General features: G+C 37.3%; 1 protein-coding gene across 1 annotated transcript in view; it reads left to right on the top strand.

Annotated features, from left to right (window-relative positions):
* Positions 1–25,370, top strand: part of RYR3 (ryanodine receptor 3) — a 423,771-nt gene that overhangs the window by 297,103 nt on the left and 101,298 nt on the right. Inside the window, 7 exon segments of the mRNA XM_042477733.1 lie at positions 1,587–1,668; positions 5,496–5,626; positions 6,878–7,198; positions 8,290–8,530; positions 13,829–13,916; positions 14,031–14,123; positions 20,489–20,509. Coding sequence (XP_042333667.1) covers positions 1,587–1,668; positions 5,496–5,626; positions 6,878–7,198; positions 8,290–8,530; positions 13,829–13,916; positions 14,031–14,123; positions 20,489–20,509 — 977 coding nt within the window.

Genomic DNA, 25,370 nt, shown 5'->3' with positions numbered 1-25,370 from the left:
CAGAGCCCCTGTCATTTACAGTATGAATAATGAGCAGAAATTCTAGTGGTGTTAATGGGTCTTAATACTGAGCTGAGGTACATCAGTAAATACAGCTGAAAAATAAGAATTTCCCACCAGACACTGATGGAGGTTAATACAGGGGACTGGAGATTAGTGGCATTGATCTAAAACCCTTTAAAGTTAATTTGGTATTTTAGATTTATTTATTTAAATAATTAATATCGGGCCTTTAAAGGAGCCCTGATGGCACAGTGGTATTATTATTATCATTTATTTGTACAGTGCCATAGGTTTGGATGGTGTAAATGCCAGTAGGTTTAAATGCGAGTACTGAAGCCACAAGGTTGTAAATTCAGTCCCAGGCAAGGCTCCAGGGTCCATTCAGCAATCCATCCTTTTGTAGGTCAGTAAACTTGACTATCCAGCTTGTTGGAGGGCAGTTGGCTTACACATTGTAAACCACTTAGGGAGTGCTAGTTCACTGATAAGTGATATAGAAATGTACTTGCTATATTGCTGTTGCTATTGCTTTTCTCCCATATAGCAGCCAAAACGGCTCATATCACAGATGAAAACAACACAGCTAAAATAATCTTAAAGGGGAAAAAATTGAACATAATCTACTTAAAAACATTAATTTAAAACAGTTAAAAGCACATTAAAACCTATCCACTTTACTAGATTGGCTTCATTGGGAACTCTATAATGTTTTTATCACCTTTTAATACAGAACTTAATTAAGGTATAATATAAAGCTTGAGTCCAAGCAATTTGAAGGGCTGTATCTCCCTGCACGAGCCCCCAAGAATATTGATATCATTGAGAGAGGCCCTTCTCTCTGTTCCAACTACTCTCTCGGGTGCATTTGGTGGGAACAAGAGAAAGGGCCTTTTCAGGGGCTACTCCCAAGCTCTGGAATTCCCTCCCTAGAGAGGCCAGGATGGCTCTATCCCTGCTGTCCTTCCGATGGAAGGTACATGTTTCTATGCCGCCATGCTTTTGCATGACAGGGATGCTGTTTTGTTTGGGTTTTTTTTTTGTTTTGTTTTAAATAGTTTTAAATTTTAAATTTTAATAATGTAATATTTTTAATTGTTTGTATTGTTTAATTGTTTTTTAAATTTGTATTTTGCATATTTATAGTGTTTTAACTTGGAATGTTTTAGATTTGTAAGCCGCCTTGAGTTCTGTACTGGGAGAAAGGTGGGGTATAAATAAACATGATGATGATGATGATGATGATGATGATGATGATGTAGTTTATCAATCCATTTTAAGTATTGTATTAGCTTTTAAAAAAATACTTTTTCAAAGTATTGTTGTTTCAAATTTACTTATATGTTATAGAATGGACCAGTAAAGTCCTTTCTGTGAGCCAGAACTCCACATGTACATTTTCCAATGGCAACAATAGAAAATTAATTAAAACATTATCAGCAAGATATTACTGTGAGAAACAATTAACCATATTCAGATAAATCACATAGAGATCAAAATAGTTGAGATTTGTGGGTGTGGGTGTGATTTTCCCCAGCTGTCTATCTGTATGCTGAAACATAATAACATTTACTTTTTTCTTTCAGTAGGTGATGTCCAAGTTTCATGTTACAGAATTCTTTGTAGCCTGTATTCTCTTGGAACTGGAAAGAACATTTATGTTGAGAGGTACATCATTCCATTACATCATGGAATACACTAAGAAAAATTACTTTTCTTGTATTACTAAATTAAGAGCAGTGGTACTCAAGCTGTATCAGCTAAAGTATACTCTTAGAATTAAAATGTGTAATATTTTGTATTCAGGATGAATAGTTTGTTTTTTAAAATTAAACCAAAGGCCCTTCTCTAGTTTGTTACAAGGGTTTTGCTGAGTAAAATCAAAATTATAATAATATTGCAGAATCAAGTTCTATTCTGGACTGTTACCCAAAAGTGTTTCCTTAAATGTTAAGATAATTGTTTAGCTCAGAGGAGGCCAGTGAGAGGCTGGATAACCTAAGGGACCATTTCACATGTGTATACCAGTAGTAACTATGAGAGAACTCCAACCGTGGTGAATAATGAAGATTTTATTTAGAAATATGCGAAAGAGCACACAAACACACAGAAGCAATTCAATCTGAAACACCATATAAGGCTAACCGAAATGGAGGTTTGGAAATTGGATAGCAGAGGCTTGGTATTGAAGAGAGGTTGATACTTATCAGTCCTGTAGAGGAATCCACAGAAAGTGGAGTGTGGCTCAGGCAGTGTCTGAGGGCAATGTGGGAAGTGGAGACTCTGGATGGTTGAACAGAGCTCTGGTTGGACAGACTCACTGGAATCATGAACTGGACATGTGTGGGGTAGATATTTATGTTCTGTTTGGTGCCCTCAAGGGGTATTTAACATTCCTACATAAAGTATGAAGAGTTTGATTGCTTTCTCATGGACATGACAAAAAGGACGATTTAAGTAGATGATATTAACAAAAACAGTGATTGGATCTAGAACAATCCCAGGACAGTTGGAAAGGTGGCTGGGAACACAGGAAGGGGTAAGTAAGAGATATGGTCTCACCTTAGTGCAATGGGACACCTTCTGTCTCCAGTGCAAGAGGATATGAAGAAAGACTGGGGGGGAAGATCAGCAACACATTTAAACTTTATTGATATTACCTAGATCTTCCACATGTCTTCAGGCCAACGTGTCTTTCACCTGAGAAATCTCCTAGTGTTCCTCATGACTTTTTAAAAAATTCCTGGCTCCAGATATGATAATATAAAACCATATATACAGCAGGGGGGGGGGGGGTAATCAGGTATATTAACAAGATACAGGAGGAAGGTGCTGGTTTTCATTTTTAACATTTCTGCAAATTGTTAAAGTCTACTAGAGTGGCTAGAGACTGATAAGCCAATCAATTAATACTTGCTCTCACACTGTAATAGAGTGAGCAATATACCACTACCAGCACTCCAGAATCACTGCGGGTTGCATTTACAAGATTATAGCTGAGAAGACATCCCTGATTTCACTCTGTGAGAGTGACTGAAGGCACTCACATAACGGACTTTCCCTTTGATGTCTTTTCAGTGTGAAGATGAATGTTGACATGAATCCTTTCCACAAAGCATAGGAGATTTTCAGACCAGCGCTTACCATTGGGTAAGCGATGGTAAAACATTGCTGGATCATTTAGGAATTGTGGGTGTGTGAAAGCCTGGCACACTTCTTAAACGTCAGGGAATCGTCGCTTTCCTCCATTGTCACTGAATCATTCAGGGAGAGGCAAATTCCTATGCACGGAAATCTGCACTGGTCAGAAAATCTTCATAGATGATGGCTAAGAATATAGGAAATGGTTCCCACTGTTAGCTGTGCCCATATCCTTCACTTGCTTGAGTCATCAACTACTTCCTCAAGTCTAACTTTACCTTTGACTCCTGAGGTTGTCACTTCCACCTGATTTGTCAAACCATTTCACCTCTATCATCCATAATGAATCAACTACAGAGCCATCTCAACATCTGGAGTGTCATCACCAAATGTTTGGGGGTCCTTAACTATTGTAGAAGCCTAAGTATTAGAATTTGTTTCTCTTCCTTTCAAAAGGGGATCCAACCCCAACTTTATCTTATTTTACAATAATGCATCCCATTTAGGTAGATGTGTGCACTACAAGTGTCTATATTTTTGAGGCAGGTGGCTACTGCATAGTGAAGCTTTTAGTCACTGGTAACTGCATGTCTTCCAAAGGGTTCCAAATGTAACAGATAGTACAGCTGCCATGTTTTTTATCAGCAAGCATAGAGATACCCAGCCAGCCATATTCCTTTGCTGATTCTGGACTTCTGTTATATTGCTCACTCTATCACTCCCATTCTGGTTCATCTCACTGAAGAAGATAGGTTCTGACACTGTCTCAGTTAAGATATGACAGTCACTCAGTAGTTACTCTTTGCAAAGCTTTTTTTTACATACCTTAAAGAATAAGGGGTACTTCTTGGGTAGACATGCTTGCTTCTTATCTCAACAAGAAGTGGATGAACTACTGCATCATAAAGAGCAGGGACTACCACATACTTTGGGGAGACACTTTTATTTGTAGAAGGTTCAGCCACTTCTGTTCATGTTTTCTCTGTTCCTGCTGATCACAAAGGCACTTGTGAACATCAAGGATGATGAGGCAAGTTGCCCTCTGATCACACATAGTGACCCCAGCAGCCAGATTTCAACACAAAGATCTTGTTGTTGTCCAAAAACCAGTTTTTTTAGTTTTCTATCTAATTCACATCTTTTCACTGGAGCTTTGAGCAGGATTCACCTTCTAGATGCTTTGCTTCACTGTGTGGAGACTGTTTCCTCCATTTTGGAGAATCTGAGTATCTGCTGGGTACCTTTAAAACAGTATCCCCTCCCTCAATAACATCAGTCAGCAGGATGAGCATACTTTGTGCAACTCAAGGAAATGCATCTTATTTAATGTTCTAGAGGGGTAATTATTCTGTGCCATGGTATGTCTTTCCTACTAAAGGCTGTCTATTCAGTTCTCTTGAGTCAGAAGGTAGTTCTACTTACCTTGTTGCCAGGTCCTGATTGCCACTGCAGTCAGTGAATGTGTGTCATGCCTATTCTTTTTACATGGATCAGGCTGCTTCCTTTTAGTGGTTTCGGAAGTTGCTCATATGATAGATCTAGATGATCAATGCCATGTACATGCATGGTCCTTTTCTGATGGATAGTGCAGGCTCTCCATCATGAATACTATGGCTCATCTCTCTGTTCCATTATTCCTTTCAAGTAACTGCACGTGAGCAATGTCAATGTCTGCAGCTTTGTTTAGCTTACTAATACTAAGTCATCATCTGTTCTCAGCTGTCCACCTATACCATTCATTACAAATAGGACATTCGATCTAGAGTACATGTATCCTTTGCTGTTCAGTTTGGGCATGTTATTGCTCTTTCACAGTATGTTACGTTGCTAATCACCCATGTGTGTAAGTCACTAAGAGGCAAAGAAAAAAACCAACAATGGGCAATGTTTTTAAGTTGATGTTTTAATTATTCTCCTGAAATCATATATTTTAATCAAAATAGACCAGGCTATACTTCTCTTAATGTTACTACAATTACTATTTAATACTGTAACACATGCCAAAAATGCCTGCACCAACAAAGTTTTGTTGAGGTTTGGTCACAGGAAGAGTGCTTTCACCTGTGAACCATGAAAAATTATACAATAGACCAATGAGAACAATTTGTGTCCATGAAGTGTGGTTTTACGTGACATTGTCTGTTTGGTATAAAAGATACTTGCAGTTTCAAAGATGGTTATATTTGAAAACATTTCCTACAAGGAAGGATAACTGAACAAACATTACAAACTGTTGAAAGTTAATTTGATGTACGAACTAAATAGCTTACATTACTAAATAGCTTACATTCTGTATTTTTCAGAATTTATAATATACTGTGTTCTTCTCCCATTTTTCATGCTTTATTTTACAGGCAAAGGCCAGCTCTTGGGGAGTGTTTGGCTTCTCTTGCAGCAGCAATTCCAGTAGCCTTTCTTGAACCTTCACTCAATCTTTACAATTCCCTCTCTGTCTTCAACACGAAAACTGCCAGAGAGAGAGCTAGTAAGTACTGTACTCTGCTTCAGAAAAGACAAGGTTCTTTTGATTGAAAAATAAGAAGCATGTTTTTTGCTCAATATAAACCTTTTGTTGAATTTTATTTGTAACTATGCTGGCATATATCCAGTTATTCTTTGTATCGGAAAAAGTTATCATTAGAAGACACATTTAATAAGGAAATGTATTTATATGAAAAACACCCACCTCATCTGTGGTTGTCTCTACACTTGTCAGGTATTAGGATCACTAGTCTTACAAATTAATTTTATCTTCCTGCTGCATTAATGAAAAATGTTGGTTATATCTATGCCTACAAAAGCAAACCAACAGACTCAAATATGTTCATATAGCAAAGACAGCAGAATCCAGTTCACCATGGTTTTGCCAGTGTTTTTCTTTAATTGTGTTGTGTGATATTATGTAGTTGTACTTTCTCATTCTATGTCCATGGACAAAATTAACCAGTTAGTTAAAGGTCAAGCTAGATGTGACATTGGAGATCTGTGGTTAGGACCTCCTGTGGTGTTGAGTGGAACAGAGTGAGAATTGGACCTTTTGACCGAAACAGACGGGCCAAATAGAATGGCTTCTGGTGTGTGTGGCGTTTACATGACGCACGCTCCTGAAGTGGCCATAAGCTGCACAGCAAGACTGCAAGAGTCGGCCCAGAAAGGAGTGGTTAAAATCCACTCCTGCTGGTGGTCCATTCAGGACCAAAGTGGTGGCCCATTTCAGGAGTGGGCCGTCTGGTCACCGCAGTCCCGGCCCAATCGGTCCTTATTGCTGCTCTGCTTCACCCCTTGATACAGCACTGTAAGCTCTGTATTTGTCCTGTGGAGAAGAACATACAAATACCTGCATGGTGTCTTTGATACTCACTGTGTGACCCTGAGCAAGTCACACACACTTAGCCTCAGAGGATGGCAATGGTAAACCCCCTCTGAAGAAACTTACCAACAAAACCCTGATAGGTTCAACTTAGGGTTGCTATAAATCAGAAATGAGTTGAAGGCACACAGCAACAAACATCATACCAGTTAAAAGTCCACTGTACTTAAACAATAGCTGGAACTAATTAATCCCATCTGCAGCCATGAAGAATCTTTCTAGCATTTGTCCAAGAAAGAACAGAATAGAATATGCCTTCTTATGTCAGTGTTGTGGTGGGAATAACATCATTTAAGTTGTATTTCAACTCTTTAATGCATAAAGTATGTTAATCCACCCTGCATTATTGTCTATCACAATATGAAGTTTTAGGCATGCCTGAAACTGTTGAAGAAATGTGTCCAGAAATCCCTAACTTGGATGGTTTAATGAAAGAAATAAACAGCTTGGCAGAATCTGGAGCCAGATATACTGAAATGCCTCATGTGATTGAGGTGATCTTGCCCATGCTGTGCAATTATCTGTCATTCTGGTGGGAAAAGGGGCCAGAAAATGTTTCTGAAAGTGCTGGGCCCTGCTGCACAATGGTGACCTCTGAACATCTTAGCATAATACTGGGAAACATTTTGAAAATCATCAACAACAACCTTGCAATAGATGAAGCAACTTGGATGAAAAGAATTGCAGGTACTTCTATCAAATTTAATTGAAGCAATTAGTTATGTATATGTTGGTGTCAAAAACTTTGATTACCTTAGGAATAGAGATATCTCTTAGGAATAGACATATTTTCTTTATAGATATTTCACTCTTCTACCTTTTTGAGTAATCTAAATTAATCTAAAGCATAGCTGAGAATCAGGCCGTCAATCAGATGTTGTCAGATTACACCCCCCTCAACCCTACCCAGCATACCCAATTATGAGGAATGCTGGGAGTTGCAGTCCAACAATTTCTGGAGGGCTGCACAATTTCCATTCTTGGAATTGTGTCAATCTGTCTTTGGACAGCATTTGCATCAGCACAAGAAGAAGGAGTTTAAAGCTTCTGTTCCTTTTTAGAAACAGGCTGAAGCCATCTGTTCAAATAAATTTTCTAACAAGCTGGATGTCAAACTAGGATCAAAATCTGACTTGAAGTAACTTGTTAACAAAATATAATTTATTTTTATATGTATAAAAATATTTATATTCTTCTCTCTAGCCAGAGAACTCAGGGCAACATACAATAAAACCAGTCTAAAATTTTTAAAACAGTATAAATAATTTAACTGATTTTCAAAGACTAAAAACATTTTATAATTTAACCAGTTAAAATAGTTAAAACCAATGTGAACAAATCAGAATTCATCGAGTTCAGACATAGCAATTAACCATTTTATTTATTTATTTACTTACTTTACTTATATGCCGCCTTTCTCCCAGGACAGGACCCCAGGCAGTTTCCAGAAACAATAAATTAAAAAGGTTTACATATTAAAAAAAATTAAAATCCCCACATTAAAATACTATAAAATCATTTTAAAATTATACAAAAGTTAAAAACAAAAAAAATTTCCACATCAAGTATAGTTAAATCTGCTCCATTTGTGCAGAAAGACAAGGAGGAGCATATAAAGCCAAAGCAACAAAGCCTTGTTACATGTGACTGAAGTCTAGAGTTATGGTAGAGCATTCATAAAGTTAAAATTAGAATTCATGCACTGGGGTATATAATTTTGCAAAAAGGACCAAAATATGTTGTAAATGTGTTTTCATGTATGTGTATTCTGTATACAGTGTATGCTCAGCCAATCATTAGCAAAGCCAGGCCAGATCTGCTGAAAAGTCATTTCATTCCAACATTGGAAAAACTGAAGAAGAAGGCCATAAAGATAGTGATGGAGGAAGAACAACTGAAAGCAGACAGTAAAACTGACACTCAAGAAGCAGAACTCCTCATTCTAGATGAATTTGCAGTTCTTTGTAGAGACCTTTATGCTTTTTATCCTATGTTGATCCGTTATGTAGACAACAACAGGTATGTGAAGCTCAGTCTGAAATGTATGTTAAATAAATTTATTTGACAGAGCCCTATGTCATGAGCATTTTATGACAACTGACTCAAAGCCTTCCAGCATCATTGATTATTGCCATATAAATGTTAAAAGAGAAGAGTAGATTCTTGAAGGGCCTCATAATTTAAATAGTATGAGATTAAAGTTCTCTACCAGCACTTCCTGGAATTAATCTACTTTGTAGGAATGACACCATGGAAGTGTGACATAAATTTCCAACCCAGAGATTGGATGCCAAAGGACACCATGGAGTTTATCGCACTGGCCCTAAAACGGGCCCAATGTGTTTTAAAACGTGCGCGCGCATGCTTGGGCACACACAAAACGCGATGGGGCTAAGAACCCCATTTTACTGCACACTGGAACACCGTCTTTGCCGCCGGGCATTCCAATCACGTCCCAGTTCCGTTCCAGAGGGCTCCATTTCTGAGAACACTTTAAAACAGTTCTCAGAAATGGCGCCCTCTGGAACAGAACGAGGATGCGGTTGGAATGCCCGGTGGCAAAGGCGGTGTTCCAGTGTGTGGTAAAATGGGGTTCTTAGCCCCATCCCATTCTGTGTACGCCTGCACCCGCGCACATTTTAGAACACACTGGGCCCGTTTTAGGGCCAGTGCGATAAACTCTCATGTCTTGATCGTACCAAACACCATCAAGATAATCTGTAAAATCAATAGTGATTGTAAAATAAAAACCTGGTGCTATATTCGTTCTTCCACCCTCCTCTTTGCTTTTTAGCTTTCCCAAACTGTTTTTGTTCCTACACCCCACACCTATCATATTAATACTCCCCTTAATTGGAGCTATTGCCTGCTCAAAGCTTTGATGTATTTGTCAATAAAAATCTCCAGATATCTCCTGGTCATTAAGTGTCATTAAGAAAATATGAGCAATCTCTCTTGCACTATTAAAAAGCAATCTAAGAAAAAAAATGACTGACTAGTAGTCATAGCTATATATTAATTTAGGCCATGATCCAATGCTGTATGTGTACTTGCACTGTATACACTGTTTCTATCAGGAAAGGTGGGGGACGCTCTGGTTCTATTATTATTATTATTATTATTATTATTATTATTATTATTATTTGCGCCATAGAAAACTACTACAGATGGAGTGAGAGAAAGAAAGTCCATTTTGGTGATGCTAGATATGGAAGTGCATGACTGGATAAGAAAGTTATAACCTTTGACCTTGAGTATAGTTGTCTTTCAGGGATGCTTATCTTCTTTAATTCTCCTTTTTAAGTCTTATCAGCCTAGGATTATACTACTTTAAATGCAATAATATGTAAAATACTATACAGTCACCCTTCCTTTCTTGTGGACTTGAGATCCGCATTCTTGCTTATACATGGAGGGGCGACCTCCATTAACCCCAATGGGGCACACCTCATTCAAGACTATGGGGCTTTAATAAATGCAAGTCTCCATTTTAGCAGGATGGTGGTGGTCTGGAACAGATTCCCCGCAAAAATGGAGGGTCAACTACTCAAGTCTAATTTCCTTTCAGTATATGGATGGAGTCTCCCCTATTCATAATTCCAAAATCCAAAATCCTCAAAAAACAAAAACATTTTTCGTGGGTGGCTGAGACAGTAATACCTTTGCTTTCTGATAGTTCAGCTTACAAAAATTTTGTTTCATGCGCAAAATGATTAAAAATATTGTATAAAATTACCTTCGGGCTATGTGTATAAGGTGTATAATGTGCATGTGTATAGAGTGTATAATGTTCAACTATAAATCTGCCTTCTTCAGTAATCATTTCAAATCCTATTTTCTGCTAGTAGTGTAGTGTCATCTGCATATCTTAAATTGTTACTGTTCCTCCCTCCAATTTCATGCCTCCTTCCCCTAAAAGAAGAAACGTAACCTCTTGCCTCATCAACAATACCACCACTGAAGCAAGGTAGTGCCATTGGTGGGTGAAATCACATACATACACTCAGCTTCTTCCCATTTAAACCCTTGTGTCTCTTCTTCCAGGCTAGCCCTGGTGGAGCTGGGCCGCCTGCTCAACTCCCTCATGGGCCGGAAGATGACAGTTATGGAGGGAGAGGTCTGTTCTTCCAGGCTAGCCCTGGTGGAGCTGGGCCGCCTGCTCAACTCCCTCATAGGCCGGAAGATGACAGTTATGGAGGGAGGAGTCTCTTCTTCCAGGAACTATCATTCTTTTAAAAAAGCAAAAATAAGAATTTTTGACCCAAGATTTTCCCATTGCTTTAAAAGAGACCTGGTGCTAGGCTCTGACATCTAGGAACTCAGGGAAACATAAAATATCTTCCTCAGGTGGATGGCTATATTTTCTTACCTTATTTTAACATATATAGTTTTATATGAAATATTAGCCTGTTTTAATAGTGTCAAAAATCAAGATCCAAGTGATGCATACTTCAGAATAATTTATTCCCTTTATCTTTGGCCCAATCAGCAAGCAAGTAGTGCCTCTCTCATTCATGCAAGTCAAGGTTATTTCATGGATCAACAAACAGTGTTAACTAATGCCAGCAAGTGGAAAGTTTGATAGCTTTGACATCTGACACGTGGAAGAATAGAGTGTTTTCTTGAAAAAAATCAATGAAGAAGTAGGACAAAGAGAACATTACTGACCTCAAGCTTCACTAAATTTAGGTTAGGTAGGGCGAGGAACATGTGACTGATTTCTTGAACATCAGCTTAAATTCTGTGAAGCATTTTAGAAGCATTCAAAATGAACAGAATATAAAGAAAAGACAGCAAAAAAACAAAACAAAACCCATCTTAATTCAGACTTACAGTTCTCAGCCTTCTAATGTAGCTTGCCTGTTACATTTTACAATTCAGAATATGTTAGCATTGTGAAACTCTTTTGAGTGTCTAAAATTTAATAAGGAAAATAAACAGTGTTCATTTAAATTATCAGATGTAAGTTCTTTGGCCCCAATAGCTTGTGTTCTGCAAGATAGTTTAGGCTGTTCATTGGTAAAATCAATGAGTATCCTCACTTATTGCAAAGTGAACATTTTTTTAAGTCACTCTTGTTTTGAAAACTTATAATTTTAGAATCATAGACTGATATTCTGCACGCAGGTATGAATATAATATCCTGCACATGACTATGAGATCTCCAGCACATGGCCTACCTCCTGGTGCAAACCCTATGGCTACCAACATTTTCAGTGTAGTAGTCCCTCCCCCATGGCAATTTCCATGTCAGTGGACAACAGAGATGTGTTCAGCTATTTTCCTTTTACTGGATGCACTATGACAGGCATCATAAGGAACCTTTTGGGGGTCCTCAGGAGGTCCCTAAGAATGATGTTATTACTGTGTATCCACCTAAAGGTACATAGCTGGACTTATTTCTTCTGTTTCCTCCACTCTCTGCTAACATGGAAATGGCTATCTCAGGGGATCTGCCATAATGAAAAGGTAGGTTAAAGGATTTTCATCCTTGTGTGGTCAGAGCACAATTCTGGCCTCTGCAATGACCAAAAAAGTGGGTTGCGATGGCATAAGTGGCATTTATGGCATCGTAATGCACTAACAGTATGCCTGCCACAAACTTTCAGATAACTACGTGCATCTAACAAAGTGGTTTTCCGGCCTATGTTTGTGTGTTAAGTTTTTAATATTTGTATTGTTTCCAAGATTCCCATTACTGCAATTCTCTGTAACTCCCTATGTAGAATTGTATTTTCAGTACATTAAATGCTTACAGCCCATCTGTGAAAAGAATAAAGAGCATCTCTTCTACAAACACTGATAGATGCACATTTCAACCTACCATTTTTGGCCAAGGTACTGGAACGTGTGATGGTTTCCCAACTCCAGGGGTTTCTGGATGAAATGGATTATCTAGATCCATTTCAATCTGGTTTCAGACCTGTCTATGGAACAGAGACAGTCTTGGTCACCTTGGTGGATGACCTACTCAGGGAACGGTACAGGAGGACTGTGTCTCTGTTGGTTCTCCTGGACCTCTCAATGGCTTTCAATACCATCAATCATGGTATCCTTCTGGACTGCCTCTCTGGGATGGGAATTGGAGGTACTATTTTAGAGTGGCTCCATTCCTTCTTGGAGAGGTGAGCCCAGAAGGTGGTGCTGGGGTAGTCCTGCTCTGCCCCCTGGCCAATGGCCTGTGGGGTCCCTTAGGGCTCTGTGTTGTCCCCTATGCTATTTAACATATAAATGAAACCGCTGGGAAAGGTTTTCTGTAGTTTTGAGGTGCTGTGTCATCAATATGCAGATAACATTCAATTCTACTACTCCTTTCCACCTCAGTCCAAGGAGGCTGTCCGGGTCCTAAACCAGTGTCTTTCATCAGTAATGGACTGAATGAGGGCAAACAAGTTGAAACTTAATTCAGATAAGACAGAGGTGCTCTTGGTCAGTCAGAAGGCAGATCAGGGAATAGGGATACAGCCTATGTTAGATGGGGTTACATTCCCTCTGAAGAAGCAGGTCTGCAGTAAGGGGGTACTCTTGCACTCAGCTTTGAACCTGGAGGCCAATGTCTCTGCAGTGATCAGGAATGCTTTTGCACATTTAAAACTTGTGTGCCAGCTGTGCCCGTTCCTTGAGATGCCGGATTTGGTCTCGATGGTACATGTCTTGGTTACATCCCATTTGGACTTCTGTAATGGGCTCTACGTGGGGTTGCCATGATATCTGGCAGACCGTATCTCCCTGTATGAACCATCCTGAGCGCTGAGATCCTCTGGAGAAGCCCTTCTCTCTGTCCCACCACCATCATAACCATGGTTGCTGGGGTCACAAGAGAGGGCCTTTTCGCTGGCTGCCCCTAGACTTTGGAAACATCCTCCCCAGGGAGATCAGAATGGCTTCCTCCTTGTTGGCCTTCCACTGGCAGGTTAAAACCTTCTTATGCAGGCAGGCTTTTTAAAACAGTATGTTCTTAAAGGGCCAGCTAGGATGTTGTATCATTTTAAGTACTGTATTTTAAAATCTTTATCTTTTAACTGTATTTTTATTCTTTTAATAAGTACTCTATTTTCATATTGTAACATTTTTAATTCTGTTTTAATGTATCACTTTTCTATATTTAAATTGTATTGTTTTTTAATGTTGTAAAGCCACTCTGAGTCCCCCAATTCTGGGGGAAAGAGTGGGATACAAAAAATTATTCTACTAGTGGACTGCTACCTTTGCTTATTGGAAATGATGAGCAGAGGGAATCAAAGGAAACAGCAGGAATAATTTTGTATAGAACGGGTATTAATTAGATGTTAGTCAAATAAATTTACTTCTTTTCAGATCAAACTGGCTTAAAAAACCAGATGCAGATTCTGATGAACTTTTCCGAATGGTAGCTGAAGTTTTTATCCTCTGGTGCAAATCACATGTAAGATATGATTTTACTCTTCAGTTGTATAATATGCATGTTTATAGAGTGAATATCATTAACTTTTTACATCAGTATTCTGAAACCACAGTTTAACAAAGGGGTTTCTTTCAGAATTTCAAGAGAGAAGAACAAAATTTTGTGATTCAGAATGAAATCAACAATTTGGCATTTTTGACAGGAGACAACAAGAGTAAGATTTCAAAAGTAAGTTAAAAATTAGATTGATCCAAATGTACCATATTTTATGTTGTAATCTTCTAATTTAACAGAGCACAACCCCCTTAGTGAAATATAATTATAAAAATTAAATATAATAGATGGCAGTAGAATATATTTGATAGTGCAAATACACTGTTGTGAGGGTAACACTGCAATATAAATGTGTCTTTTGTGTTTGTGTGTATACTGGAAAGATGAATTTACTCTTGTTTGTAGTTATTTGTGCAATTAAATTTAAAAGCTTGAGATGAAGAAATTCATGAGGAAATGACAGTCAGTAAAACACTTCACTTTACCTTGGAGACTGACATTTGCTGAACATCTCACTGGAGTACATCTCACTGAAGTTACTGGAAGTTGCATATACGTAAATGTGCATAAGATTGTGCTGTCAATCAAACTAAAATCAATTTAATTTAGTCATATTAACTGTGATTTACTTCAAGTAAATATGCATAGGATTGCACCCTCTGTTATGATACACTTTAGTTATATTACACTACTTCGTAATAGAGGCCATCAGAGTTACCCTAGCCATAAATAAGTTGATGATTGGCTATGTGTGCTTCTCTGGGCAGAATCAAGGCTGTATGAACTCTCAAAGCCATAACAAGAATCATGAGTCAAGGACAGTTGATCTAGAACATAAAGTAGGTAACTAGATATGAGCAAATCCTAAAGCAAAGTTCAAAGGCAAACCAGAAGCCAAATAAGAGTCTTAGCAGCAAGTCAGGTAAGCGAAATCCAGAGGAAAAAACAAGGAGCAGTCTAGGATCTGAAACCAGTCAACTACAAATAGGAAGAGCCACATCAAAAACAACATGAGGTCAGTCAGAAAAAAAGGCAAAGAAAGCAGGAACAGGTGATAAATTTCATAGTGCAGGTACAGACATAATTGCCAGAACTGAAGGCCCTTCAGTATGAAAGTATGCCACTGAGTTACCTGAGCCTCACACATAGAACAGCCAGGTATTTTAGCAATCAATCTTTCTGGGTGGATGATTTTTTATGTATTCTCTCAAGGGGAACTATTACTCCCAAGGAAATGCTTCCTCCTGAGGATTCCTCTCTTTAGTTTGCATCCACACTGCAGAATAATCCAATCTGACGCCACTTTAATTGCCATGGCTCAATGCTGTGGAATTCTGGGAACTGTAGTTTTTTTGAGACATTTAGCCTTCTCTGAGAGAGTTTTGGTGCCATAACAAACTAAAATTCCCAAAATTCCATAGCATTGAGTCATGACAGTTAAAGTGGTGTCAAACTGGATTGTTTCTGCAGTGCAGATGCAGCCATAGCTGAGCACTTTTCCTTAGCTTTGAACTGAGTCTGTGTTTTCATTTGGCATCATTTTTCAGACAGGGAGGTGGGTTCAACCTCCTTTTCTGACTCTAGGGCCATATCTCATATCTCATTCTAGAGATGCAGCCTCCTGTACATCTTGTAATCTGTACCTGGTCCAGGTTCGGTATGGTAATTGTTTCATTGTCATCCTCAAGCTGGAAGAGTCTTCTGGCTGGTTCATAACATTGTGTGAAGCCTGTACCTTCCACAGTGAGGCTTGGTTTCAGGAAATTAGATTTCAATTAACAATCTGCAGTTTAAGCCAATACTTGCAGTATGCAAGCTTCATTTAGCAGTCTGTTATGTACGTACCATCTTAATTGTTCTTCACTGACAATATTCATTTGTGATTTATTAACTTTAGCAACATAGCCTAATATGAAGATGCCTGTAAAATTCATAATGAATAAGAAATTAAAAATTTGCACATGATTGTTAAGTATTTTTTGGGAAAAGAAGAGCTTCACATGAATTATAATATCATATATCAGTTAATGAAACTCTTACACTTTATAATGTTAAATATAATGGATTATCTGAAGTGTACATTTGAAAAATAAACATTCAGGTTAAAAAAGCATAATACCTATAAAAGGTAAGTAGCTCTTCTTTAAATAGGTTTTTGTAAGCAGTGATAATAGATGCCTGGGCCATGTGTCTGTATGAGTTGCTGGCTTTCTGTAAGTTTCAGAAGCAGTCTGTCATCCAAGTGGAAGTAGGAGACGAAGGCTTTCATGGCTGGCATCCATGGTTTATTGTGGGGTTTTCGGGCTATGTGGCCATGTTCTAGAAGATTTTCAGAATTCTCTGAAAATGCCAGCCACAGATACTGGTGAAACGTCAGGAAGAAAATCTTCTAGAAGATGTCCACATAGCCCAAAAAACTCACAAAAAAACATGGAAGTAGGAGACTCCTCATCCTGAAATTATGGCCGTGCATTCCTCCCCTTCTCCATTTATGTAGCAGAATATTGTACAATGTGCTTTAAAATAGACAGTCTCAAATAGTTACTGTTTTCTCCATGAACTATTTTTATTGGACATATGAGAGACATCATGTTCATCCTGATTGTCTAGATGTGTTGAGAAAAGAGTTTCCATTGTTCTTTGTTTGTTGTTGTTAACTGCCATCAAGTCAACTTCAACTTATGGCAACCCTATGAATGAGAGGAATCCAAGTCACCCTATCAACAAGAGCCATGCTCACCTTTTGCAGACTCAATGCCATGACTTCCTTGATTGAGCCTATGTATCTGAAATGTGGTCTTCCTCTTTTCCTACTACCTTCTACCTTACCAAGTATTCTTGTCTTCTTTACTGAGTCATGTCTTCTCATGATATCTCTAAAGTGCAACAGCCTCAGTTTAGTCATCTTGGCGAGAGAGTTGAGGCTTGATTTGCACTAGGGCCCGTTTATTTGTCTTTTCAGCAGTCCACAGAATCCATAGAACTCTTCATCGCAGTCATAAGCCTGCATTTCGTCAAGCTGTGGCTGTTCCCAGTTCAGGTGGTACTGGAGGGAAATTCATGCAGGCAGGCCCCTCCTCCTTCTGGCCATGTCGGTGTTCCAGGAAATGAAAAAAAAATTAAATTCCATTAGGAAGACAAAAAGAGATGCTCTTCTTGAGATCCAAGTTCCCTTTCTCCTTTGTGACGCTACAGGCTTCTTTGTTAGACACAGAGCAGTGAATTAATAAAGAAGCCCTCCATATTTTTATGTAAGGAAACTTTTTATGTGCTGTTTCGGTTAAACATGCTAAATGTAGTCTGATTTCTTTCTTTTTTTTTAAAAAAAAAAGTTTCATCTTTTTTTGAAGTAGAAACCTCAGTTGATCAAGCCCCAGTCCATTGTCCCTCTCTTTAGGTTTCCTCTGATGTGGCTAAATATTCCTGCCAGTACCACCTGAACTGAGAACAATGTGCTTTAAAATAGACAATCTCAAATAATCTTGACAAAATGCAGGCTTGTGACTAACACTGTCAAATATTTTTTCTGCTGTATTATTTTTAGCATTTTTGCCTGATGAAGAAGCCAACAGGGCTTTAAAAGCTCGCAGTGTGTATTTTGTGTATTTTAGTTGGCCCCAAAATGATATCTCTGTTTTGTGGATTTTAGATGTTTTTGTAATTTGCTACATGGCCAATATGGCTACTACTGGATATGTTTTCTGTATGGAAGATACCACACTTTAGCTACATCAGAGAAAATCTAAGGAGAGGTTTGATTGGTTTTCCCTGAAATCTTATTGATATGATTGGGTCAGACTTTGCATTATACCCTTTAACCGCTCTCACTATCTCTCCTCACTATAAATGCCACTTCATTACTTCTTAGGCTTTCATTTTTTGAATAAAACACTCACTCACTTCAAACAATGCTGTGTTTGCATGCTCCATTTCTTGTTTTACTATATCTAGCTTCCTCTGATCCATATTTCTCACATTGTGTGTTTCTATAATACATGTTGTGCAGCTTCAGACTTTGCTTTTACCTCTGAGCACATCAACAGCTGAATGTCATTTCATCTTGAGTCCACTTGCGCCATTAGCCAAAGTGCTACTTGCAGTAGTCCTCTGCTCTAACCCAGTAGTTCATTTAGTGCAATCTGACCTGGAATGTCATCTTCTGGCAGTATCTTATGTATCATTTTGGATTGTCTCATCATAGAGTTTTTGTGGTAGAAATTCAAAAGGAATTGACCATGCCTCCTTGCTCACAGTATTAACAAGTGTTAGCTATGTTGCCAATCTCTCTCTCTCTCTCTCTCACACACACACACACACACACACACACACACACACCAGTCTCCCTGTGAGAAAAAGTTCAAAAACTCCACAGTTGTGTGGTTTTTTTAAAAAAGATGTTCATATAGTTTAGGACATTTCCACTGCCTTCACCATGCTGTTACTGCTGCCTTATCTAATCTTTTTCTTCTACTTCTCTTGTTTTCTGTCTTCCCTTTTCATCCATCTTTCCCTCCCTTTCCTTCTTTCCCTTCTTTCCCCCTGTTCCATTTTCTTCCTACCAGTCTTCCTCTTCTCAGACCCCCTCTTCTTCTTTATTTGAACCCCTCTGGCAAAGCAAAACCCAGAATGCATGGTGGGGGATTGGTCTGGATTGCCTTTGTGGTCTGTTCCAGCTCTATGATTTTATGAATACTAGAGAAGCCCAAAGGCTTCCTCCCTGGGTGGCCTTGAATGAAGACTACCACTTCATTCCCACCAAGAATAATGCTTTGCCTCCTCCTCATGCCACCTGATTGACTTACGTCCCTGAAGCCCGTAAAAAGCACATCATCTTCTGGCAAGAAGACTGGCATGTGAACAGAAAAGTTGTTAGGTCCTGCTGCCTCAGTGCTCTGCAAAACTGGGTAGATGCCTAGGCTTCTTGTTGGTGTCAGGACTTGGGCAGGGTTCTTCTCACTGGGGTTTCCTGAGAATCAAGGAACTTTTTCACACACACAATTACTCAAATATTATTTCCATCCCTACTTTACTGTGAAGCCCACTGAACTCAGAGGAGCTTGATTTGATTTGCTGTTCATATGACTGGGATTGGTATGAGGCACCAACTTATTTACCTGGTCTTCTTATGACATCAACTATGGTACAATGTTTTATATTTGTTAATCTTTTTTACTTTTTTATATCAGTTTTTTAAAAAAACAACAACAATGAGAAGTAGAACCTTGATCGTTACTTTACTGTTAACATCTTGCTTTTTAAATTACCATTTTTAGAGGATTTCTTATGCTTTAACTTTTCTATGCATTATATAATTTACTTGTCTGGTCCACTTTACAGGCTATAAAGTGATGAATATTCAGATCAATTAATATTGGGCCTTGCTATTTAGTCTCTCCATATCACTTGTGGTCTTCTGCTTTATGTTTAATGAAGATGGCATAAGCTTGTATTTTATTGGAGCAAATAATGGGTTTATATACAGCATAATCCTATTATGTCTATATAGAAGGAGGTTCTGTATTAGTTGAGTTTACTAAGTATGTTTAGAACTGCAGCCCAAATATTGACTAATATACTTCAGATATGGAATAGAAGAAATTGCCTAAGAATTATGATGATGACAGAATCTGGAGCTTGAAGGAGAAACTGACATGGATGGTAGACCTAGCATCCATGACTTTGTATACACAAGTCCCAGTGAAAAAGAGTGACAAACATTGCCCTCAATTATGGTGCCTCAGCTTTGGCCTAATCAGTCTGGCATAAATATTAGAATGTTAGCATTTTGCTTTTGCTTGGTCAATACAGCAGTACTTTGACTTGAAGTGGAAAACATCATAAGGCTATCAGATGAGAAAGCAGGAAAATGCAACAAACAGTACTGCTTCCACTGGTGGTCCTCATGGATTCTGAACAGGAGAAAACATTATTCTGGTCTTTAGAGGTTTCTCTATCCCTCAGAATTTAGCTTATTTTGTAATAATCATTTGGGTTTCAATAAAGACAAGTAGACTATACTTCTGGTTTTAAAGGTACTGTATTTTTTAAAATTGTCTGCCTCCTATATCTGAACCAGATAGCTGAACAACAAAAGGAGAAAGAAAACTTAAGAGTAAACATAAAATCCTGCACAATGATGTAAAACTAAATGGCTGTTCATCTTTTAATACTTTCTGGTTTAGTAGAGAAAGGCTTTTCAAAGATTTATCAAATAACTTTCCTCTGTTAGCAAAATGCTTTGTGTGCTTCATGCCTAAAGATTTTTAAGCTAGGCAATTAAGATATGTAATGAAAATGGAAATTGTAATATATACTTGAAATATGGTAGTATAGTACAATAACTTTGTTATAGTATGCAGAAGATTAATATCATTAATATGGTCTTTGTCTTATAGTGACATTTGATCCCAGTTCTAAAGGTGATAGAGCAGACTGCTGTGTTTTAATTATGCATCATTCTTTATTAACATTCATTAAACTCAATTTATTTAAAGCTGAGCAAGTTTTTTTTTAACTTTTCTTTTCTGATAATATGGCAGCAGATTGCTCGAAGGGGAATGGTAAGTTAGTCAACTTTTAGTCTGAAAAGGCTAATTCATTTGAGTTGTACTGAAATAACAGATTTTTGTCAAATAAATTACTGAAATACACATTCCACTCCATTAATCTGTTATTTTTTTAACTTTGTGTAGGTGATTTCATGAAGGACACATGGAGATATAACTTTCTTTTTGTATTTTACATCATTTATTTGAACACAATGCAGTATCTACTAATAAATATGTTGCATATTGGCCAGTCATTCTATTTAAAATAGTATCTCTTAATGGGTGCTTAAGGTAATTCAGAAGCACTAATCTTAAGGAAAGGAACTCAATCTGAAGCTTTACGCAGCAAGAACAAAGAAGTTTGTGTCCATTTCTCCAGTCAAGTCAGAGCTGTAATTCAGGGATGGAGAACTATTGGCCTTTCAGATATTGTTGGATTACAGTCTCATCACCTTTGACCATGGTCCATATAGACCTGGGCTAGACAGCTACAGCCCCTCATTACCACTCCAATCTGTATGAATGTAGGTGATACAAAGATATTAAATAAATTATAATTAATACAGAACATTTCTTTGGCAGCAGGTACCAGGATGGGAGTGTATCATAATTTCATTATATATAACAAATATACAACACACACACACACACACACACACACACATATATATATATATATATATATATATCACTATATACAACAAAACCAGGATGGGAGTGTATCATAATTTCACTATATGTAAAAAAAAAAAAAGAAAGAAAACTAACCCAGTGCAATTGTATTAATGTGACACATCATGTCTAATTGGTAGCCCAAGATACAAGTGTATCTCATCTTTCTCATCTGAAGAAATAATTGGTCAGCTGTTCAAATGTGCATTTGTGTTGACCATACAGGCAAAAAACTTTTTATGTGCATAAATATTTCCCACAGTATTGGGGCAGAATTTTGAAAATATGCTGGAGCATTTGCTAGAAATATATGGCAGAATTTCAGTGTCCAAAGGAACTTCTAAGTACACTTCTCAATACTGAGAGACAGAAGAGCTTCATCACTTTCTGCCTCTCTACATACTATTTAAAGCAAAATTAATTATGTAAAACATAAGAAATTATGCAAAAACTGTTTTTAAAAAAGTTATATTTACATAAATTATTGAAGTCAATGGATTCAATGTTTCTTCTTTCAGGCTTCTCATTTTAAAAAACACCATGAAAAACTTTGTGTCATTGTGCATTATGATGTAATCACTTTGAATGCAACTGCAGTGGTATCACTAAAGTTGGCATCACCCAGTGTGATAATTCATGGTGTTGCCCACCCATTGACCTCTTCCCATACCACATCATAAGAATCCTTAGTAATGTTTTTTGTACTATAGTTACTCATAAATTGTAATTTCCATATTTAAATGAATATAATGACAATATTTGTGACTTAAAGAAAATTAAATTAAAATTAAATTAAATTTATTAATAATAATAATAATAATAATAATAATTATTATTATTATTATTATTATTTGTATACCGCTTTTCCGTCTGATCAAAAATTTAAAAATTAAATATGCTGGCAGCATGAGCTTTCATAGACTTCAGTTTGCTTCCTCAGATGCATCAAATGCATCTGAGGATGTAGACTGAAGTCTCTGAAAGCTCATGCTGCCAGCTTATTTCTTTCAGTTAGTCTCAAAAGTGCTACAAGATCTCTCTACATACTGATTCCACAGACTAACACAACTACATCTTTGAATTCTGAGAGAATTAAAATTATACCTTTAAATTACAATATCATACACACAGCCTAAAGGTATTTACATGTGCATAGTTTTCATGTGATTAATGTGAAAATTTGGTAAGATGGGATGTTTCTAAAGAAAATTTAAAATGAAGATTTTTTAAAAATATATCCTTTTCAGAATACTTGCCTTTCTATTTTTCAGGTATGAGTTGGCTGGCAGTAAAAACAAATATGTCATAATTTTTTTTTTAATCCTCCAGCTTACCAGAATGACTTTTTTATATTTAAAATGGTTTGATAAACTCAGTTTTAAAGCTCTTATGTCATACTGTCTTTTGCAAAAATTCAGCATGGTTTTGGCACTGGAATTCCAGGGCAACAAGACTTCCTTCCCTTCTTACCTTGCAGCCCCTGTAACTTCTCAAAGATTAGTGTCACAAAGTAGACCTCTAAAGTACTTCAGTGCATTGAGAGCTGGAATGAAAATGGGATACCTCTCCCCTTCCTTTCAATTACCCTGTTTAATCAGTAGAAGGCCATGTTTGGTGCTGCCTTTGTAAAAATATAAATATATTAATATATCAAGTTTGCAAGTTTTCAAGGAAGAATATTTGCAAATTTGCATGAACAGTAGGTCAGCCTTCATTGAATCTGTATACATCTCTTTGTTGCTCCTAATTTAGGTGACAAAATTTGCTTTTGCTTGTATTCAATCCAATGTATAACGACTATTCAGAGTTTTAGTGTTTGATTTTGATCATTTGCAGAACAAGTAAACTTCTTAGGAACATTGCATTTATTTAACAATATTTAGACATTTAATGTAATTTTTAATTACCCCTGTTTTTAAAATCTGTTTTCCCAAATTAGAATTCAGCTGTCATTTATTTAAGTAATTTGTACTGTATTTGTAAAACACAGATCTCATTCGCTCATAATAGTTAAGTTTCCACTGAGTATTTTTGAGGTGTGAAAATCAGAGACTTCATACAGCAAATTCAGTTTCAAACTGTTGTAATACGTGAATCTGCAGTAGGACCTTGTGTGTGTCAGTCCAAGTAACTTCCATTCAAAGTTTGGAAGTAACTCATTATAAATAATGACATTACCTCTGCAAAAAGTTACTTTTCAAGTTAAATTGTGCCAACATGTAATTTTAAATTGTGCCAACACATAATATAGTGACACCAAAGTTTTCCCGCAGTTTTTCCTCTTTAACAGTACTCAGTTGTGGTAGGGTACTGTATACCATATGACCAGATGGGCACTGCAGGACATCATCAGTGCTAGCTGGGTCTTTCAGAACCGGAATTGTCTAATGCAACACATTTATGTAGTGTGTAGAGAAATAGTCAGATGCTGTATGTATATAGATTAATGATACGATGCTCTAGAGCAGTAATTCCCAAATTCTTGTTGTCCAGGTATTTTTAACTTCATCTCCCAGTAGCCTCAGCTACCTAGCCCAATGATCTGGGATTGTAGGAGTTGAAGTCCAAAACACATAGAAGACCAGAGTTTGGGAACCATTATTTTAGAGTCACTGATTCTGTATATAGACTAAGGATATTATCACATTGTACTTAAAGCGACTTATCCCTGATGGGATACAGTCACGTTTAATTTTAAACTAGGTGTTGTGTCATGCAGCCACAGTCAGGTGAGTGCAAACCGTATGCAGTCCAGATCCCAGCTGCACTTACCCAGTGGCTTTTCAAAAATGGGAATTATAGCCCTATTTCAATCTTAAATAACAACTATAGAATCTACACAACAATTCTAGCTAAAAGATTAAAAAACATCTTAGTAAAAATAATAAATGAAGAGCAAAATGAATTTCTGCCTGGACGACAAATAAGAAATAACATAGAACTCTACTAAACACTATTGAATATTAAAATCTGAATAACGACAACAAACTGGCATTAATATTCATCGATGCAGAGAAGGCATTTGATAATGTCAGATGGAAATTCATGTTAGAAGTAATGGAATGAATGGAGCTAGGAGAAACTTTTATGGAAAACATTAAACAAATTTACAAACATCAGTGAGCAAATAAACATAAATGGAAGTAAAACAGCAGAATTTAAAGTCAACAAAGGTACCAGACAGGGATACCCATTGTCACCACTGTTGTTCATCATGGTTTTGGAAGTTTTGAATAACACAATCAGAGCAAACAAAAAGATTAAAGGAACAAAAATTAAAGGACATAAAAATAAAGACATTGGCAGACGACATGGTGGTAATTTTGGAAGACCCCCTAGAAGGAATAGAACAACTAGTGAAAGAAATGAACACCTTTCGAAGATACGCTGGTTTCAAAATGAATAAAGAAAAATCATGGATAGTAACCAAAAATATGAAATCAAAAGAAGAGGAATTGTTATCTAAAAGATGCGGCTGTATATTGGAGAAGACAGTAAAGTACTTAGGTATTTGGCTTACAAATAACAACCAGGATCCTTACAATAATAATTACAAGAAGGCTTGGAAAGAAATACAAAAAGATTTATTAAAATTGAATAAATTAAATTTATCAATTTTGGGCACACTCTCAATTATAAAGATGGTGATCCTTCCAAAGATTATGTTTTTGTTACTCAACCTTCCAATTATATATAAAAAAGAGTGAACTATAATATTTTTAAAAACCCACAAATGGGAACCTGCCTGTGATGCAGAGAACATCCAGCTGACCAATCAGAAGGCAGCTGAGGTCCAGCCAATAGAATGTGGGCTGGAACCTTTGAACATTCCATGCGTCCGGTGTTTTTGGCAGTTGGAATGTTGACAGTTGGGAGTCAGTTAGGGGTTGGAATTCTGCGGAATAGGGCTGGAGTGGAGTTTGGGGAGTGAGTTAGGGTTAGAGAGAGGGAACTATAGAGTCCAAGAGAGGACTGGGTTCCGATAATTCCTGAAGGAATAGTTATTGAGGAAATTATTAGGTCCAGAGGGGACAGTAGTTGTTTTGGAGAGTCTTCAGGAGAGAGGCTCTGTGTAACCAGACTCAAGAAGAGGGGTTTGGAATTACATAATTGCTTGAGAGATATCATAGCCTTGGTGGCTGAGTTAGTAAAAAGAAGTGCCTAAAGAGGGACAGGGAAGCCGTTAGGTGGTTGAAGAATA

The sequence above is a fragment of the Sceloporus undulatus genome, chromosome 1 (assembly GCF_019175285.1).
Source record: "Sceloporus undulatus isolate JIND9_A2432 ecotype Alabama chromosome 1, SceUnd_v1.1, whole genome shotgun sequence".
NCBI classification, from domain to species: Eukaryota; Metazoa; Chordata; class Lepidosauria; order Squamata; family Phrynosomatidae; genus Sceloporus; species Sceloporus undulatus.
The sequence above is the reverse complement of the archived record's forward strand: the minus strand, read 5'-3'. Positions and strand labels throughout refer to the sequence as shown.